We start from the raw sequence: 14,021 nt of genomic DNA on the forward strand, positions 1-14,021 counted from the left end.
AGAATTTCCATGACAGTGGTCTGAGTGGGGAGGGGATAACGTAAACTTTGCTGTTATTGGCAGCGAGGTTTGGAACTCTCTTTCTTATTGGTCTATTAACTATTTTACTGCCTGGTGATGTTACCGGGCAGGCCAAATTTAAATGTGATCATAAACACATTTCCAGTTAATGGTGTACTTGTTTTTGAACTGTGTGTGTGTGTGTGTGGGGGGGGGCATGTGGGCATGTTCTAAGATTGCGTTATCATATATATATTGTTGCATATCCTGTTGTTCCCAGTCTTGCCTTTGTCAAACATACATTCACTTGCATTTATTGGAAATACAATTGCCATGAATACCATTTTGGAGAATATTGATGACACAGAACTTCCAGCATTAAAAAGAGAGATTAAAGAAGCATTGAAGAACAACAGCTTGACCACAGCTGCATTCAAGATTCAAGAGTATTTGGAGGAGATTAATAATGTGGAGCTGAATATTGCTGTCACAGGTGAGACAGGCTCCGGTAAATCTACCTTTGTCAATGCGTTCAGAGGCATGAAGTATAATGATGAAGGCGCTGCTCCAACTGGTGTGGTGGAAACCACCATAGAGGCAAAGGCTTACCCCCACCCAAAATACCCAAATATGAATGTTTGGGATCTCCCTGGTATCGGCACCGCTAACTTCAAACCAGAAGAGTACCTTCAGAAAGTTGAATTTGATCGTTTTGATTTCTTCATCATAGTCTCATCAGAGCGATTCAGAGCCAATGACATTACTCTGGCCAAGGAGATCCAGAAGATGAAGAAGAAGTTCTACTTTGTTCGCTCCAAGATAGATAACGACATGAAGGCTGAGGGGAGAAAAGTGATGTTTGACCAAGATAAGACACTGGAAACAATCAGACAATACTGCATCAAAGGTTTGTCTACACACTGACTATGTACAGTATGCACAGTACCAGTAAAAAGTTTGGAAACAAACATATTCAAGGGGTTTTCTTTATTTTTACTATTTTCTACATTGTAGAATAATGGTGAAGACATCAAAACTATGAAATAACACATAGAATCATGTAGTAAACCAAAAAAGTGTTAAATCAAAATATATTTTCAATTTGAGATTCTTCTAAGTAGCCACCCTTTGCGTTGCACACTCTTGGCATTCTCTCAAACAGCTTCATGAGGTAGTCACCTGGAATGCATTTCAACTAACAGGTGTGCCTTGTTAAATGTATATTTGTGGAATTTCTTTCCTTCTTAATGTGTTTGTGCTGTCAGTTGTGTTGTGACAAGGTAGGGGTGGTATACAAAAGATGGCAAGGACAGGTCAAATAAGCAAAGAGAAATGACAGTCTATCATTACTTTAAGACATGGTTGGTCAATACGGAACATTTTAAGAACTTTGCAAGTTTCTTCAAGTGCAGTCGCAAAAAACATCAAGCTCTATGATGAAACTGGCTCTCATGAGGACCGCCACAGGAAAGGAAGACCCAGCGTTACCTCTGCTGCAGGGAAGTTCATTAGTTACCAGCCTCAGAAATTGATGCCCAAATTAATGCTTCACAGAGTTCAAGAAACAGACAGATCTCAACATCAACTGTTCAGAGGAGACTGCGTGAATCAGGTCTTCATGGTTGAATTGCTGCAAAGAAACCACCACTAAAGGACACCAATAATAAGAAGTGACTTGCTTGGGCCAAGAAACACGAGCAATGGACATTAGACTGGTGGAAACCTGTCCTTTGGTCTGGAGTCCAAATTGGAGATTTTTGGTTCCAACCGCAGTGTCTTTCTGGAATGCAGAGTAGGTGAACGGATGGTTTCTACATGTGTGGCTCCCACCGTGAAGCATGGAGGAGGAGGTGTGATGGTGTGGAGGTGCTTTGCTGATGACACTGTCTGTGATTTATTTAGAATTCAAGGCACACTTAAAACCTCTTTGGGCTTGGCATCCCGCTACTTCCGGTGAAACTGAAGGGCGCGCAATTCAAATAATTAATCATAAAAATTATGGATATTAAACATTTATTTACATGCAAGTTTCTTATATTGGTTGAAAGTTTAAATTCATGTTAATCTAACTGCACTGTCCGATTTACAGTAGGCTTTAAAGAGAAAGGATGCCATTTAATTGTTTGAGTACGGAGCCCCACATCAAAATATTTTTCCACCGGCACAGGCTTCATAAATCACAAATAGCGATTAAAAATGCACTTACTTTTTGAAAATCTTCCTCTGATTTGTCATCCAAAGGGTCCCAGCAAAAACATGTAGTGTTGTTTTGTTAGATAAAATCCTTCTTTATATCCGTAAAAGTATGTTAAGTTGGAGCCATCGATTTGAGTAATCCACTCGTTCAACAGAATCCAAAATTCTACCCCTAAACTTTGTTTCAATAAGTCAAATACATTTCTATATAGTCCTCAGATACCCAGAAATGTAATTAAACTATAATATTTCATACGGAAAAAAGTATGTTCAATAGGAAAACGATATCAGCAGGTGCGTGTCCTCTTCGTCACGCGCACATACACGAATTTCCAAATCTGTGTCCCTGTGGTAAAAACTCATATTTCTTACTCGTTTTGGAAGAAACAAGCCTGAAACCTTGAACAAAGACTACTGACATCGGTTGGTGTTTCTGGTGGTTTTTCTTTGGATTTTCTCCTCTCATGTCTATTGTGTTATAGTCTCCTACATAATTGTAATATTTATACAAACTTCAAAGTGTCTTCTTTCCAATGGTACCAATTTTATGCATATCCTGGCTTCAGGGCCTGAGCAACAGGCAGTTTACTTTGGGCACATTAGTCTGGCGGAAATTGAGAAAAAAGGACCCTAGCCCTAACAAAATTAACCAGCATGGCTACCACAATATTTTGCAGCGATACGCCATCCCATCTGGTTTGCACTTAGTCGGACAATCATTTGTTTTTCAACAGGACAATGACTCAACACACCTCCAGGCTGTCTATTTGCCAAGAAGGAGAGTGAATTAAAATGGCCCCTAACCGATTGTGTTTTTTTGTTTGTTTATCTGCTTTGTTTGTAACATAACATCTTATGACCGAAAATAACTTCTAGACATCAGGAATGCGATTACTCACCACAGACTATCAGAATCCTTTTTCTTCTTTCACGACTCTGACGAGCCCGAGGCGGAGGATGTACGGCTCCCTTGGGAACAGGCCCCGACCCCAGTGATCTGCGTGAAGAGGAGGAGGAGAAAGATAGGCCGGAGGGCGGGCTGCATTATGAAGAGTAGGCAGCGATCAAATAAACCCCCATTCCCCCCGATTCTGCTCACAAACATGCAACCTTTGAACAATAAATGGACGAGTTCTTGGGAAGATTAAACTACCAATGGGACATTAAAAACTACAACATCTTATGCTTCCCGGAGTCGTGGCTGAATGACGACAACATCAATATACAGCTGGCTGGTTATATGATGTACCGGCAGGATAGAACAGCAGCGTCTGGTAAGACAAGGGGCGGCGGTCTGTTTATTTTGTAAACAACAGCTGGTGCACGATATTTATGGAAGTTTCGAGCCATTGCTCACCCGAGGTAGTGTTTCTCATGATAAGCTGAAGACAACATTACCTAACGAGAGAGTTCTCATCTATATTCTTTGAAGCTGTTTACATAAAACCACAGTCAGAGGCTGGCACCAAGATAGCATTGAATGAGCTGTATTCCGCCATTAGCAAACAAGAAAATGCTCACCCAGAGGCGGAACTCCTAGTAGCCAGGGACTTTAATGCAGCTAAACTTAAATCAGTTTTACCTCATTTCTATCAACATGTTAAATGTGCAACCTGAGGGAAAAGAACTCAGGACCACCTATACTCCAAACACAGAGATGCATACAAAGCTCTCCCTCGCCCTCCATTTGGCAAATCTGACCATAATTATATCCTCCTGATTCCTGCTTAGAAGCAAAAATTAAAGCAGGAAGCACTAGTGACTAGATCAATAAAAAAGCGGTCAGATGAAGCAGTTGCTAAACTACAGTAGTGTTTTGCTAGCACAGACTGGAATATGTTCCGAGATTCCTCCAATGGCATTGAGGAGTACACCACATCTGTCATTGGCTTCATCAATAAGTGCATCGATGACGTCGTCCCCACAGTGACCGTACTGTCGTGTCTTTACTATAATTAAATTGAAGACTTAGTTTTTTATCAAAGATTCTCTGTAATTAGTATTAGGCGATCAAACTGATTAATCATGTAACTATATTTAACGAGGAAGTCGGGGCCCCAAGGAAAATTTTCAGATTACAAAGTTATAATTTCCCAATATAACCATTCATATCTGATCCATAGTCTTCTGATTAATGAATGATTTACTTTACGTCGTAAATTGTTGGTTATCTGCACAAACCCCATCCAAACATCAATTGTCTTAAATCATTTATTTATTATATAACTAAGTAATTCACAGAAATGCATACAAAAAAAAGTAAATATGGTTACAAGAAATGATAGGAGAATGTGCCCTAGTGGGCTAAACCGGCATGGTGGCTTGTTAGACAAAAGGGGGAGTCATCTGAGAAGTCACTACATAGTGATAATTATAACAATTGAAATGCTAATCCTTTGCACATGAACGCTCACTCATTCAGGAACAATTGCCATCAATATATATATATTTACGCTCAGTGTGTCGTCTTGATCGCTGTTGAAAAGTTAGTTTCTGTTGGAGAGTTTCCATCTCTCTCTCTCTCTCCTGGTTAGAGGGGATAGTTCAGGGCAACATTCATTCATGTTGTTGTAGAATGGATGTTTCGGCGGTTGTCGTTCTTCGCGATCAATGATACCGAATTCCTAGCGGCAGACTAGTAATTAATATCAAAGACTTGTTCTTATTCTGTCAGTATCGATAGTCTAAGAGTTTAACCACGTGGTATGGTTAAAATATTCAACAATTGGCTGCACCTTCGTCCTCCTGTGATTGAGAGAAACATGGTCTACTGAGAATTTCTCAAAGTTGGGTTTTATTCGGAATTGCAGAAAAGGGGCTTTCCCAGGATGCCTGACCTTAACTGGGCTCATGGGCGGTCCTCTGATTTAGTTGAACTCAAAAGGGAATTGGAGTTTCCTTCATTAAACTGTCCAAAATCACATTACACAGTATCATACTCACTCATTCATCTTATACAACAATTAGATGTAAACCTCATATCTGAGGATATTATATAAACAGCGTTATGGTAATGTGGCCGCACCGTCTCCCATGAGTTTCCCCAAGTTGTAACAAACGGACCAGTTCGGATTCTTCACCAATCTTTTATACCTTCTCCACGTAAACATTGTTCGAACCTCAAGTTCTGTGAGGTGGAAGAAATTCCTTTGTTCTCTATGAAACTTCACTCTATCTCTATACTGTGTGGCCATATGGCAGGGTGTTCCCTAGGAATTTATGACCTCACTCTTACCACAGCAGTCTGGTTGTAGAGGCAGAGAGCGGGGGATGGTGCTCGCTGTACCCAAAGAAGGCAACGTCATGACATAACGTACATAACCCATCCAGAAATCATGGATTACAGGCAGCATCCGCACTGAGCTAAAGGCTAGAGCTGCCTCTTTCAAGGAGCGGGACTCTAACCCGGAAGCTTATAAGAAATCCCGCTATGGACTCCAACGAACCATCAAACAGGCAAATAATCAATACAGGACTAAGATTGAGTCTTACTACACCGGCTCTGACGCTCGTCGGATGTGGCAGGGCCTGCAAACCATTACAGACTACAAAGGGAAGCACAACAGCCCCAACAGATCCACAGATTATGCAGTCTCTATTGCACTCCACACTGCCCTTTCCCACCAGGACAGAAGGAACACCTATGTGAGAATGCTGTTCATTGACAACAGCTCAGCGTTTAACACCACAGTGCCCTCAAAGCTCATCATTAAGCTAAGGACTAAACATCTCCCTCTGCAACCAGATCTTGTGCTTCCTGAATGGCTGCCCCCAGGTGGTAAGGGTAGGTAACAACACATCCGCCACGCTGATCCTCAACATAGGTGCCCCTCAGGGGTACGTGCTCAGCCCCCTCCTGTACCCCCTGTTCACTCAAGACAGCACGGCCAGGCACGACTCCAACACCATTATTAACAGTGGATGGCCTGATCACCGACAACAACGAGACAGTCTATAGGGAGCAGGTCAGAGACCTCGCTGTGTGGTGCCAGGACAACAACCTCTCACTCAACGTGATCAAGACAAAAGTGAATAATTGTGGACTACAGGAAAAAGAGGACCGAGCATGCCTCCATTCTCATCGACAGGGCTGCAGTGGAGCAAGTTGAGAGCTTCATGTTCCTTGGTGTCCACATCACCAACAAACTAACATGGTCCAAGCACAACCATGACAGTCATGAAGCGGGCATGACAAAACCTTTCCCCCTCAAGAGACTGAAACTATTTCACATGGGTCCTCAGATCCTCAAAAGGTTCTACAGCTGCACCATTGATAGCATCACTGCCTCTATACCAGGTAGTGTCAGGGGAAGGCCCTGAAAAATGTCAAAGACTCCAGCCTCCCTAGTCATAAACTGTTTTCTCTGCTACCACACGTCAAGCAGTACCGGAGCGCCAAGTCTAGGTCCAAGAGGCTTCTAAACATCTACCACCAAGCAATAAGACTCCTGAACATCTAGTCAAAATGGCTACCCAGGCTATTCACATTGCCCCCTTTCCTACCCTCTCCACACCACAGCCACTCTCTGTTGTCATGCATAAATAGTCACTTTAATTGAATCTACATACAGTTGAAGTCAAACGTTTACACACACCTTAGCCAAGTACATTTAAACTCAGTTTTTCACAATTCCTGGCATGTAAACCTAGTTAAAATTCCCTGTCTTAGGTCAGGTAGGATCACAACTTTATTTTAAGAATATGAAATGTCAGAAAAATAATAAGAGAAAATTATTTTTTTCAGCTTTTATTTCTGTCATCACATTCCCATTCCAAGAAGTTTACATACACTTAATTAGTATTTGGTTGCATTGCCTTTAAATTGTTTAACTTGAGTCAAATGTTTCGGGTATCTTTCCACAATCAGTTGGGGGTATTTGACCCATTTTTCCCGACAGAGCTGGTGTAACTAAGTCAGGTTTGTAGGCCTGTAGGCCTCCTTGCTCTTGCAAACACTTTTTTAAAATTATTGGTAAAATAACTGCACTGTCCAATTTACAGTATCTATTACTGTGAAAAAATGCAATGCTATTGTTTAAGAGAGTTCCTAACAACAACACTTTTTTCTCCGTGATGGGTTTGATAAATTCACCTCTGAAGGTGAAATGTGTACTTACAATCTCAAATCTTGCTCTGACTTATCATCCAAAGGGTCCCAGAGATAACATGAAGTTTCATTTTGTTAGATAAAATCCTTTTTCATATCCTTAAAAGGTCTATGTCAACATAGACGATGCATGATCGATGTTGTATTTCCACCCGTTCAATTTGTAAAGAAAGGAATCTGTGAAAATCTAACCCTAAATGTTATGTTTCAACCAGTCAAATCACATTTGTATGTATTCCTCAGAGATCCTAGAATGTAAGACTTCACTACATCATTAGGGGTGTAGTATATTCTATAGGACAACAAATTTGGTCAGAGAGCGACACCTTCATTGCATGCCAATCACTCGGGCAGTCTTTACTTGACCACCAATTGGGGTCAAACACCAATTGGGGTCAAACAAAGCTAGCTAGGTAGCCAATGAGCTGGGCTTTATGGCAGTGTCGGGTAACCCCATATCTGTCACAAAATGTAGCTGCTAACCTTGTGCGACAGAAAACCTTTTCCTTTTGGACAAAAATGATATGAATAGGGAGAGTTATGAGGTTACAAAAACTGGGTGTATTGCAAATGTTGAACTTATAATATGGCTATTAGTACTGGAAAAGTCAAAATCCAAGTATACAGATTTGATGATATTCTTGCAGAAAAATTAAATGTGAATATGAATGTCTACTTCACGATTTGCCCAAATGTACCAAGGTGACTTTACACTAAATGTCATGTATTTGGCCTATACTTCAAGTTATCCGTCTTAAATGTTGCACATACACTGCTGCCATCTTGTGGACACCATCAGAATGACAAACAGAGTGATGACTCAATGTGGGACCTTTCTGTTGAATTTCAAAGACTATTGTTAACTATTGTTTTTTTTCTTTGTATTTTCTTCTACCAGATCTATTGTGTTATATTCTCCTACACAAACATCATTGTGTTTCCTTTCAAATGGTACCAAAAATATGCATATCCTTGCTTCAGGGCCAGAGCTACAGGCAGTTAGATTTGGGTATGTCATTTTAGGCGAAAATTGAAAAAAATGGGGCTATCCCAAGAATACAACACCTGTTGTGTTCGGGGGATGTCAAATCAAATCAAAGTTTACTTGTCACGCGCGCTGAATACAACAGGTGTAGTAGACCTTACAGTGAAATTCTTACTTACAGACTCTAACCAATAGTGCAAAAAAGGTATTAGGTGAACAATAGGTAAGTAAAGAAATAAAAACACCAGTAAAAAGACAGTGAAAATGTGTCACCTGCAGAGCCTTGCTAGAAAAGTGTGTCTAATAAAATGTGATTTGATTTGATGGAGTGCTGCATTAGATGACCTGGCCTCCACAATCACCCGAACTCAGCCAAATTGAGATGGTTTGGGATGAGTCGGACTGCAGAGTGAAGGAAAAGCATGCAACAGGTGCTCAGCATATGTGCAACGCTGTCATCAAGGCAAAGGGTGGCTACTTTGAAGAATCTCAAATAGAAAATATATTTTGATTTGTTTAATTAACAATTGTTTGGTTACTATATGATTCTATATGTCTTATTTCATAGTTTTGATGTATTCACTATTATTCTACAATGTAGAAAATAGTAAAAATAAAGAAAAACCCTTGAATGAGTAGGTGTGTCCAATCTTTTGACTGGTACTGTATATTAGTGTATTCTACTACTAACAAATACAAACATAATTTGTTTTTCATATTAGTTACTGTGTTTGTATTTGACTATACTTTGTTTTGCTCCTCAGGGCTTGAGGATCAGGGTCTGGGCTCTCCTAAGGTCTTTCTCATCTCCAGTTTTGACCTTGGTCTCTACGATTTCCCTGACCTGGAGGAGACAATGGAGAAAGAGCTTCCTGACCACAAGAGGCATGTACTACTGTTGTCCATCCCTAATTTAACCCGGAAAATCAACCAGAGGAAGAAGAACGCTTTCAAAGCCAACATGTGGAGGCTAGCTTTTGTATCTGGCATTGTGGCAGCAATACCTATCCCAGGCCTTTCCTTTGCTGTAGATGTAAGCATATTGGTATTTGAGGTCCAGAGGTACTATCACGCTTTCGGTCTTGATGATGAGTCCCTGCAGAGCCTTGCTAACAGAACGAATGTGTCGGTGGAGGAGCTGAAAGCAGTCCTCAAGTCACCACTGAACCAAAAGAAAATAAACAAAGATGTGATTGTCAAGTTGCTTCAAAGTGTAGCTCTATCAGCGGTGACGATGGCTGAATACCTGTTAAGTAACATTCCTGCTATCGGCAGCATTGCTGCAGCAGGGATTTCCTTTAGTACAACCTACTTCATGTTGAGGAAGTGTCTGAACGAGCTGGCTGATGATGCACACAATGTTCTGATGAAGGCACTCATGGCCAATGAGTGAGATAATGTTCAAGATTGAATTGCAATCTAGATCTGTCTTTGCGTTCTTTCTTGAACACTATCTTCAAACAAGGAAATACAGTTAAAAGTAGATAACTAAATTATGCAGCTTGAAGATAAATGTACAAATCAAATGTAATTGATCAAAGGGACATTAAGGTCACAATAGTGTTAATAGGCAAGCATGATATAATGGTGTGGGGTTGTCTTCGCTGCATTCTGCTACCTACTGACTTCCACACTTAACAGCCTGAGCCAAGACGCAGAGAGATTGGTGGGAGTAGCACTTGAGACGCCTGTCACTGAGTAGACGGATGGTCAGCCAGTAAATGTACAAATCAAATGTAATTGATCAATGGGACAGTAAGGTCACAATAGTTTTAATATAGGCTAGCATGATATAATCTTACTGCATTAGATGGGAAATTCATATTGGGATATTTTTACTCATAATTTACTCGGAAATTACTCTGAAAACACAGTATATACTCCAAAAATATACATCAGATTTACCATTTAACTTCAGTATAATCTAATCCTAGACTTTTGAGAACCAAATCGGATGCGATTTGAAACTATAACATGATATTTGAACATGACTCCCTCTAGAAAGTGGATTTGAAAATAATCCTAGTTTACAATGAATCAATGTTAATTGTACAAGTTGTGGTTCTACATGGTAACATAAAAACAAAATAGATGATTGTCCAGTTCCCTAGGTGGCATCTCCTGAAACTCAGCCTTTTCTTTATTTAAGATGTATTCTGTAATCTCAGTGAATGCACATTGTAACTGTAATTACATTATCATGACATTCTCTCATAATGATCAAAATAAACTTTTATAATGTACAAAGGTGCTTGATTTTAGTCCTGTATTGATGCTTTGCCTGTTTAATGGTTCATCCGATGGCATAGCGAAATTTCTTACAAGCGTCTGGATTAGTATCCCACTCCTTGAAAGCAGCAGGTCTGTTTGGGATATGTACATAGAGTCACTGCGGGGACAACGTCGTGGATGCAGTTATTGATGAAACTGGTGGCTGAGGTGATATACTCCTCAAGCCATTGGATGAATCTCAAAACATATTCCCGTTTGTGCTAGCAAAACAATCCTGTAGCGGAGCATCCGTGTGACCTGCTTTGGTTTTTGCTTGTAAACAGGAGGATATAATTATGGTCAGATTTGCCAAATGGAGGGTGAGGGAGAGCTTTGTATGCGTCTCTGTGCGTGGAGTAAAGGTGGTCTAGAGTTTTTCTTCCTCTGGTTGTGTAACAGATGTAAATCGTACTCTCCTTGCGTAGTGTTTTGTCCAAATAAATCACATCAGCCAGTGGTCCCAGTTGAGCATAATTTATTTCTGTTTGTTTGAATTATTATTATTTTTATATATATTTATATTTCATAAAACGGCATTAGCACTTACCAGTCCAGAAGTACGTCCTGTCCTTGCAGAAACAGCTCCTCAATGTTTCAATCATAACTGTGTTCACTCAAAGATTCCTCATTCAAAAAATCTGTCTTACTTTCCCGATCAATCTCTTCTATAATCTGATGCAAATCTGTATTACTTAGACTTGGACTTCGCTTTTCCTGATTTATTCGCCATGATATCTTCAATGAAATCGTTGAAAAAACACTTTCCAAAATACTACTTTCCTAAACACTGCTGTGCGTAACAAGCGTGACTGCAACTAGTCTGAAGTTCGTTACGTGTGCGTTTACAAACAAGGGATGGTGGTCCAACCCATAACCATCACATACTGGTCATCTACCCAGCTAGTTTTCAAGAAGATCGGTGGTCTTTGGGCAGAAATACAGTCAATCATTGAAGCTTGGCTACTATTACTGGTTGTCTTCAAATCAGTTCACTTCGGTCAATACTCCATGCAAAAAAAAACAATCAAGTTTGGCTGTGTTGCAAACATCCAGAGGATTGCAATGAAACCAACTATGACTAGATAAACGATTGTTTAGTGTGTGTAATTACGTCGAATGCTCCGTCAAATGTTGATAGAGATGGAATTCATGACACAAACGGTTTACAAAATGTTTCGTTTTAGACTATAAAAATTGATTTTATCAAAGAAAACGACGCTTAATTTGATCACCTGGACCCTCAGGAAGAGAAATAAGAGCAAGATATCAAAATGTAAGTCATAATTTTACCTTCAGATGTGAATGTGTCAAAACTGTCATGGCGGAAAATGTTTGTTGTTGTTGATTGCTCTTCTCAAACAAAAGAATGGCATTTGTTCTCTGTAATAGCTTTTTAAAATTGGAAAACGTAGTTTGATTACCAAGATTCTAATATTTTGAAGGATGTAAGACACTTGCATATTCAAGAATGTTTAATGTTCCGACGCTGTATTTTTAGTTAGTCACTCTGAAATTTCCCCGGATGTTGATCCCTGTACGGGGATCGCAGCCATAAGAGGTTTTTAATACATACGAGCAGCTGCAAGTTAGATTCATCTCTGAGCTCAGTCACGGAAGGAGCTCCAAGAGTAAGTGGTTTCATGTCCCTTATATAGTGGGACGTGATAAAACAATCATCATGTTCACACAAGTTATTTTACTGTGTTAGGTGTTAGGTTGCAGACATAACATGAGTCTATGAAATGCATAACATCACAGTCCAACCCAATTCTGCCACAATTCCCCCTTTGATGCCATGGATACCATAAGCATCGCCATACATGACATTTCTGACATGACATGACATTTCTGAGCTGTTGTCAGACAGAACTTAAAACCTTCTGGTTTCTGGGAAATTGGCATTTTACACAGAAAGGGGGGATCCGAATGGAACTTCTGAAAATTAACGTAACAATTATTGAGATTCATAGGGATCGGGGTAATTTCCAATAAGGCAATCTGGATCCCCGAAAGAAGGGGGAGACAGTGGCGAGCACTTCTGTTGTCATCACAACCTGGCGGGGAGGAGATACTGCAGTTTCTCCTCACAAATGTCATCAGGCATGAGAACAGAGAGATTATTCTTGACCCACCAGCGCACAGGTGCCTCCATTAGATGATAGGAGCATATCCAAAGCCAATCTATTCTGTAAAACCATAGTACACATAGCCACAAGTCAAGCAGTTAATTCTTCAGTAGCATTACCCATGCTTTCTACTTCATTTGCTCATTCGCTAATAGAATCAAGACTAGTAACCGGAAGGTTTGCAAGTTCAACCCCTCGAACAGACAAGGTACAAATCTGTCGTTCTGCCCCTGAACAGGCAGTTAACCCACAGTTCCTAGGCCGTCATTGAAAATAAGAATTTGTTCTTAACTGACTTGCCTAGTTAAATAAAGGTAAAATAAATATATATAAAAAAACAGAGTGCCCCTACTTGGTTGTAAGCGTAATAGGAGTGACATCTTCTTCTGGCTCTGCTATTTACTTACAGTGGGAGGCGTGGATCCAGTTGTCTTTCACTAGGCACTTTACCTCCGTTGGGGTGGTGAGGGTCATCTGATGTGGTCCCTTCCACCTGGGCTTTAAAGGTTCTTTAATTCTGTCGTGCCTCCTGACCATTACCCAATCTCAGGGCTGGAGATCGTGATGGGGACGGCCATCTGGGGGAGTTTGGCCAGCAGAGACCTGTGAGTGAACAGCTCGAATACAGTTAATCAGAGTTATACAGTACTTCATCTTGGTGTCAATCCAACAGATGCAGATCTGGAACTGCAGCTGGTGGTGATGCGGGGGTCCTCAAGGGACGGGCCATCAGTACCTCATGTGGACTGAGGTAGCACATTCACCCAGGTAACACTTGTATGAGCACACATTTCTGGCAGTTTATGTTTCAGAACGCCATTGTAGCTGTCAAGGGTGTGTACGGTAGGCGAAGTCAGGTACAGGAGAGCAGAGTGTAGTGAACAGGCGCACTTTAATTCCGCTCCACAAAGTACAGCACATAAAAACAATACCGTGCCAAAAACACGGAACATGGCAAAGTAAAACGCCCAACAATAATCCAGATCACAAACAAACAATTACACACAAAGATATTGAGGGGAAACAGGGAACTAAATACATGCAGTAATTATGGAATGAAAACCAGGTGTGTAATAGAACAAGACAAAACCATTGGAATATGAGAAATGGAGCGGCGATGGCTAGAAAGCCGGTGACGTCGATCGCCGCCTGAACAAGGAGAGGAGCTGACATCAGTGGAAGTCGTGACAGTAAGGTTCTACAAGTCCAGAACTTTACGGTTGAAACGGTACATGGACAATTCTCTTAACTTGCATCATGTCACAAAGTTATTTCGGTATCTTCAAGTTGAAGTGTTTCCCCCTATCTTTATCATAACTTTGTGGTACACCAAATC

General features: G+C 40.6%; 1 protein-coding gene across 1 annotated transcript; it reads left to right on the forward strand.

Moving 5' to 3' along the window:
- Window positions 1–263: 263 nt before the first annotated feature.
- On the forward strand, window positions 264–11,018 carry LOC109895627 (interferon-inducible GTPase 5). Its single transcript, XM_020489482.2, has 2 exons — window positions 264–907; window positions 9,053–11,018. Exons 1-2 carry the CDS (start codon window positions 334–336, stop codon window positions 9,679–9,681), a joined length of 1,203 nt encoding a protein of 400 aa, XP_020345071.1. The 5' UTR covers window positions 264–333; the 3' UTR covers window positions 9,682–11,018.
- The last annotated feature ends 3,003 nt before the right edge of the window (window positions 11,019–14,021 follow it).

The sequence above is a fragment of the Oncorhynchus kisutch genome, linkage group LG8 (genome assembly GCF_002021735.2).
Source record: "Oncorhynchus kisutch isolate 150728-3 linkage group LG8, Okis_V2, whole genome shotgun sequence".
Classification (NCBI taxonomy): Eukaryota; Metazoa; Chordata; class Actinopteri; order Salmoniformes; family Salmonidae; genus Oncorhynchus; species Oncorhynchus kisutch.

Excerpts from the sequence above, each read along its gene's own strand:
- LOC109895627 (XM_020489482.2), top strand. The coding sequence starts at position 334 with ATGAATACCATTTTGGAGAATATTGATGACACAGAACTTCCAGCATTA. Across the intron at positions 908-9,052 it reads CAGACAATACTGCATCAAAG|GGCTTGAGGATCAGGGTCTG; the intron begins GTTTGTCTACAC and ends TTTGCTCCTCAG.